Genomic DNA, 6,818 nt, shown 5'->3' with positions numbered 1-6,818 from the left:
AATCTAATCACGAACCTTTTAAACTGTACAAAACATTGTACATGGAATTCTGAAGGCGCTCTGGACAAGCCCCATTGACAGCACAATCATCAGTTAAATTAATTCACTTTAGTAATCTACAATCTAGGAATCCATGATGATGCATGAAATTTTATACACAACATCAGCTCCATTACTACCCAGTGCAAGAGTAGCCGTGAATATCAACAAGGTAAACTGACGATTGAGTGTGGACCTCCACCTGCCACCGACCGAGACATTTGGTTCATCATTCTGAGGAGAAACTCAATTCATCAATGGCAATGGAGAGTTCTGATTCGATCGCATTAGCGGGGTTTGTCTCTTCGGCCTTATCCTTGATGCCATTCTCTTCCTTACCTTCTGCTGCATCTATACACTCCTGGAATCTAAAGCAACTGATGAGATGGTCATTTGTTATTCCTGCTACCTGCATGAATGAGTAGATGACGGTGGGGCCCACACTCCGGAATCCCCGTCTCACCAGGTCTTTGCTTATCACATCTGCTTTCGGAGTTTTCACTGGAACTTGGCGAGAGTATCGGAATCTGCTAACTATGGACTTGTGGTTCACAAAGCTCCAGATATAATTGTCAAATGACCCAAACTCATCTATGACCTGGCATCAGCAAAACCTGCAAAAAGTTAGTTGCAATGATAATTATAGCAATCAAGGAAATGTCCAATTATTGCACTTCAGTGAAAGAAAAAAAAAGGGTTAGTGGTTAACGGCTGGAAATTATCAAGTCTGATAAATGACTTGGGCCTTGCCAACTAAGAAAGCTGGCATGTTGAAAACAAGGAATAATTAGGTGCATGAGTAACTCTTGAAATGAGATATAATAATGTCAGCCTGTATACTTATCAAAAAAAATAATAATAATGTCAGCCTGTATAGATGGTAATATATAGCTTTGTCCTGTATGGTACAAATTGCACACAGATCAGGACCACAATTCAACTACTTTGTTCACCTAACCGACATGATCAAATGAGCACTAAGCACCCATTATTTGTCATTTAATTGCTCATACAAAGAAGAAGAGAACATCGCAAGTGTCCTTGACTTAAAAAGGTATGCTGACCAACCAAGGTTTTCCACTTCTGGACATCATCAATGCATAAACACAACCCATATGTATTGGACTGCCAACATCACACAAGATTTTAACACTTTTTTGACATCAATTTTACTTTGGGTAACTTCACAAGAGTAAATTTATGTTGCGTAAATTTGTTAATATGGTCTGTTCTAAGCATCTTCAAGTATATAAGTGTTAACTCACAGAGCCCTATCCGCATGCATCTTCAGCAACTCAGATCAATAAATGCTATAAGAAAATGAGAATCTACCTTAGATATTTGCCGTGCATTCTCAATGATAGCACGTAGCTTTGGCTCTGATAAAAGGGAGCTTGCAGTGCTTCCTGGTGCTATCATCTTCTTTTCATTCAATTTTGAGACAGTGACCGGATCAAAATCTGCAAATGCTTCCCTGTAAAAAGAATATTGTCAGAAAATAAAATATAGTAAAAACACCAAGAAGCAGGGAAGGGGCCATGATTTCAAGGGACCAAGTTATCTTGTAGCCAATAGTAGGAGGTGAATCTGTTGATAGATGAAAATAAGATTGAACTTTCAGGGGAAGCATACCTAAAGATATGCCTTTTGCTTAAAATGACAGGCCATGTAAGTTCAGCCAAAGCACCAGAAAGGACAAGCAGCTCAAACAATTTCCTGCACGAGAACAGGGATATTAAGAAAACAAAAAGCAACTAGAAAATAGAATTACATATAAAAAAAGGGATACCCCTTTCAATCAATACGGAAGCAAGCAGTGTTGTGATTACATACTTGTCATCATGTACTGGAACTCCCCATTCCTCATCATGCAAAGCAGCATAGCATGGGTCTGGTTTCAACAAATGTAACTCTATCAGAATATAAAATCTAAAAGAAGCATAATAATACAGCTAGGCAACACCCAGGAACAATGGCTTTCCCAACCAATGCATGCCCTGCCAATTCCTGGGTGACATATATGTAACGTCTATCTCTACTTTGAATACAACTTACTGATACATACAATGTACTATTTATTTAAGTGGGAAAATAATGGCACCTTATTGTGGATGGTAGAGTCATATCTCTCCAGTTTTTGCACCAAATAAGAGCAAAACACTCAACAAAGAAACAAAAGCTAAATAAATAAACACACAACAGAGTACTATAATTCATTCAAAGTGATCATAGCCATAAAACAGCCAAACAGCCGGATGCCAAAGTTTTCCTTTAAAAAGTATTGCCCCCAGTATCAGCTAAACTGCACAGTTATGCTCACTTCTCAACTTTTTATAATGGAGTACCCCCTACGTTGTTATTACAGAATGCAAATGCAATATCTAAAGGATATCGATCCAAGTTAAGTAAACTGCACGATGGGAAGTAAGAATGATTAGATGACTTTGGGCTGTGTGACCTATCATTACATCACATGGTTAAATCTTAACAAATTAGGCTTGGAACACATCCAATACAATCTATTATTGGCATGATGAAATCGTAGAAATCAGGGGTTTTACTTGACTAAAAGCTCAGTTTAGTTAGGTATTTGCAAGAACCTAGATACAAAGCCATAGTAGACAAAACAAAAACTGAGAATGAAGAACTTGATTCCAGGTCAAAATCTTGTCCAAACCAAATTCAATCTGGAAACTGACCATCACAAACATGAACAGAGTGAAGTTAATTTAACAAAGCCTTAAATCTGATTACTTCAGTCAGCCACATGTATTCTACTGAACTCTATCGAGAGCCATATCCTCCATAAATCAAAAGCTTCAGTCTATGTCGAGAAAATCATATGGTTCAGTTGTCAGTTTAGTAAGAATGATAAATGCAACTCCTGTCACTTGCATTGAGTTGATGCTGAGCCAAACCACTCCACATCTGGCTTTCCTAGCAATCACATATAACATAAAGACTTTTTTATACAAATCTTCGCCTACACATTAATAATAGAATCCAAATGTATTGCAAATTATTTTGGTTCTTATCACTTATCCAAGGCTTGCCCCAGATTATCATTTCAATGTAAAAATAAGTAATGACTTGTAAAGGCAATCCGCAGCAGATAATAAAAAGGCACATATATCTTCTATAAAACCGTAATATTTTGAAATAAGAGAGTTGCGCCAACATCAAAGAAGAAAAAGAACAAACCCGAATTTGGTGTCACCCACGCACACCTCTTCTTAGTCTGCAAACCATCAGGTGGAGACTCCAAACTACCATCAGAAGCAACACTTCTCGGCTTCGAAGGATACGGCTTCCGCCTACTCCCTACACTATTCGATCGAATCAACCTGCCAGTAGACGCCCGACTATGAAAAGAATCCGTAGAAGCATCGGAGGAACACGAAGCATTTAATGACAAATTGGAATGCAACAACTGCTCGTGCCGGCGAAGCACTGTAGGAACATTGGCAGAATGCAGCTGAGGGGAGGAAGTAGTAACAGTAGACGAGATTCGGGCTTTCTTATCTTCGGCCAATGTAGCCTCCCCAGCCGATTTCTCGACCTTTCTCAATGGTTTCAAGCCAAGTTTTCGTGCACTCAACGACCCTGTCTTGTTCCCATTCCCGGCAGGACCAAGCACTGGCCTCGCCTCCTCCGAATCAGCCACATTCATAGACCTCACTCTTGGAGCTCCCGACATTGATAAAATAGAACTCCTCCTTTGGTTCAACCCAAAGATCCCAACTTTTTGAGCTCAAATTCAACCAAATTTCCCAATTGTACCAGCCACCTTGTGGAGTTTCTTTCAAATCCTCAAACTTCCAAACCATCTCTCAAAATCATCCAAAACCCACCAGCAAAATCCTCGGAAACACACATTTTTTCTGATCGTTTGACGCTCAAAATCACTCCTAAAACCCTAGAAACCAAAATCCATTAGAAAAATATAAAATTCTCACTTCCTCTAGGTATATTCATTGACCTGGCCCCCTCAAGCTCCCAACACAGATCTCACTTTTCCACCCTTCAATTCCACAATTTTTACAGCCCCACCAATCCTAAGGTTCATTCAAAATCACTCGGTTTAAGTACTAAAACCTCAAAACCATCAAAATCCCACAACACGAAACCCCCCATTTTTCTCTGAAACCCAGATTTCAAATCAGCCCAAAACCCTAGAAAACAATACGCACTTCGGGTTTTACAAACACGAACACGAACTCCATCAAACTCAGCAAAATGGGTTACCCTTTTTGACCAAAACTAGGGTTCACATACAGTGTCTTAAAAAAAAATAGCTTTTTATTGTATATTCAAAATGAGCTTCCAAGAGCCTCGAAAGACTGAGATTCCCCTGCGCATTGTGAGAAACGATAGCTTCAGGAAAAGTTGAAACTGCGTCGTTTTCAGGCGCCACTCACATGGAGAGAAAAAGCTGACACCTTGGCGACTGCAGTGTGCAGGTCATGTACACCTACCTTCTTTTTTCCCGAGAAAATGGAAGGAAAAGTTCGAGAGAAAATGTGGGAAAGTAAGATTAGGAATTGATACGAATTGGCGAAGAGGGTATTTGGGTGTTCGATCAAAGACACAGGAATTGCAAAATTTTCTGTGAAAATTGTTAAGAGAGAGAGAGAGAGAAAGACTTTTAAAGAGCAAATGAGTGAAAGACAGAGAGTGAAAGTGAAGATTGGGCTTTGGCTTTGTTTAATGTTTATTGGGAGGCAACCGGGAGTGCCGGTTTTGAGCAGTCTTTTACTGGTTATGTCTGGTTTTGGATTTTATTTTTAAGTTTTAATTTTTGTTCTATTATCTAAAGAAAAAATATTATTCTTTCCATTTTTTTGTTTTTTTTTTAAAATTGGTTTTCAAATTATGTGTCAACGTCCTATGAAACGGTAACCCCTCCATTCCCAAGTGATGGCTCTCTTAGTTACGCTGAGCCTTGACCCGAGTTCTTACGTCTGCTCTTCTCTGTCTACTTTTTTTAAAATAGTAAATTTTAATTATAATTGACACATTATTTAGAAATCAAATTTTTTAAAAGAAGTTAAAAAAATTAGTAAGTGTAGCACTTAGTTTATCTAAATTCTAAAGTCTACTTAGAATTGTCAACCCGAAGATTTATGTATAATAAATAGTTAATGTGGGTGGTGATTAGTTTAATGAACCATCTAACTTTATCACCCACATATTAATTCCATTTCTTATGAGGCAGGTATGAGATTTGTGGTAATTTAATGAATCAATAGAGATAAAGGATATTTTTATGGGTTGCTAGAAAGCATATTGGATTTAGCTAGAGAGAGACAAAGCCATCTTATTCGTTCTTGAGTAAAAAAATCACTCTAGGTAATCTAAAGGGAAAATTTTAATTCAACTCTCCTGAATTTTATCATTTTTGTAATTTCTTTCAGATCTCTTCAAAATTTTAAAACTCTCAATTTAGTGTATCGAGTTTTTAATTTTCTACAATTTTCGTGCTTAAATTGCATGGAGTTTATATAATTGCGTGAAATCTTTAATGAGACTCACATGTTCAAATATGTGAGTCTTATTGAAACCCGGTATAATTGTCTATCCGATTGCAAGGGACAAATAATTAGAAGGGTTAAATATATTTTAGCCCCTCAAATTACCACAATTTTTTCTGATAGCCCCCCAAACTTTCACTTTCTGAGTTTTTGGCTTCATCCGTCCATTTATGCCGTCAATTCTAATAGAAATTTGATCATGTGTATTGCACGTGACCCTTTTAGCTCAAAAATCCGAAAATACCCCTCCCTTTACCATGGGAATTTCAAAATGCATGAGGGGTATTTTCGAATTTTGGGGCTAAAAGGGTCACGTGCCGTGCACATGACCCAATTTATGTTAGAATTGATGGCATAAATGGACGGATGGAGCCAAAAAATCAGAAAGTGGTAGTTTAGGGGGCCAGAATCTAAGCATTGGTAGTTTGATGGACCATCCGGAAAAAGGGTAGTAGTTTGGGAAGCTAAAATGTATTTAACCCAAATTAGAAAGAATCGAGTCCTTATAAGACTAATGGACCTTAAAAGCAAAATACTTCTTTATTATAATTAGGGTTAAATATCTCATTGGTATCTGAATTTTATGTGTTTTTAAACTTAGTACCTCAGTTTTGTTTTATATCATAGGTGGTATCTGAATTAGGGGTAAAAACTCATTTGGTACCTCTCTTATATTTTCAGTCCAAATTTTAATGCCTCGCCACGTGTCAACTGCTGAGGTTGACATGTGGCACTATATAAAAAAAAATCTTTAAAAAATAATTAAAATTGAAAAAAAGAAAAAAGAAGAGGGGTGGCTAAGCCACCCCCTTGGCAGGTCTAGGGTGGCCGAACCACCGTCATGGAGGGTGGTTCGGCCACCCCATGGGAGAAAAAAAATATTATAGGTTTCGGCCCTTGGGGGTGGCCGGTCTGGAGGTGGCCGAACCACCCCCTAGGGCCAAACTCATCAAAACAAATTTGAGAGTTTGCCCTTGGGTGTGGTTCGGCCACCCCCAATGGTCAAAACCCATTATATTTTATTTTATTTTTATTATTTTTTATTATTTTTTCTGCCATGGGGTGGTTTGATCGCCCTAAATCGCCCGCCACCCCTCATCTTTTTCTTTTTTCTTTTTTTCAATTTTTAATTTTTTTTTTTAATTTTTTTTTTATTTTATTTTATATAGTATCACATATCAACCTTAGCGATTGACAAGTGACGAGGCATTAAAATTTGGACAGAAAATCTAACATAGATACCAAATG

General features: G+C 37.8%; 1 protein-coding gene across 1 annotated transcript; it reads right to left on the bottom strand.

Annotated features, from left to right (window-relative positions):
- On the bottom strand, positions 1-4,695 carry LOC133866543 (uncharacterized). Its single transcript, XM_062303101.1, has 5 exons — positions 3,241-4,695; positions 1,873-1,930; positions 1,672-1,755; positions 1,372-1,513; positions 1-637 (listed from the first exon to the last, which is right to left on the bottom strand). The coding sequence occupies exons 1-5, from the start codon at positions 3,734-3,736 to the stop codon at positions 269-271; spliced, it is 1,149 nt and encodes a 382-aa protein (XP_062159085.1). The 5' UTR covers positions 3,737-4,695; the 3' UTR covers positions 1-268.
- Positions 4,696-6,818: the final 2,123 nt, after the last annotated feature.

This window comes from Alnus glutinosa, chromosome 4 (genome assembly GCF_958979055.1).
Source record: "Alnus glutinosa chromosome 4, dhAlnGlut1.1, whole genome shotgun sequence".
Taxonomy (NCBI): Eukaryota; Viridiplantae; Streptophyta; class Magnoliopsida; order Fagales; family Betulaceae; genus Alnus; species Alnus glutinosa.
The sequence above is the reverse complement of the archived record's forward strand: the minus strand, read 5'-3'. Positions and strand labels throughout refer to the sequence as shown.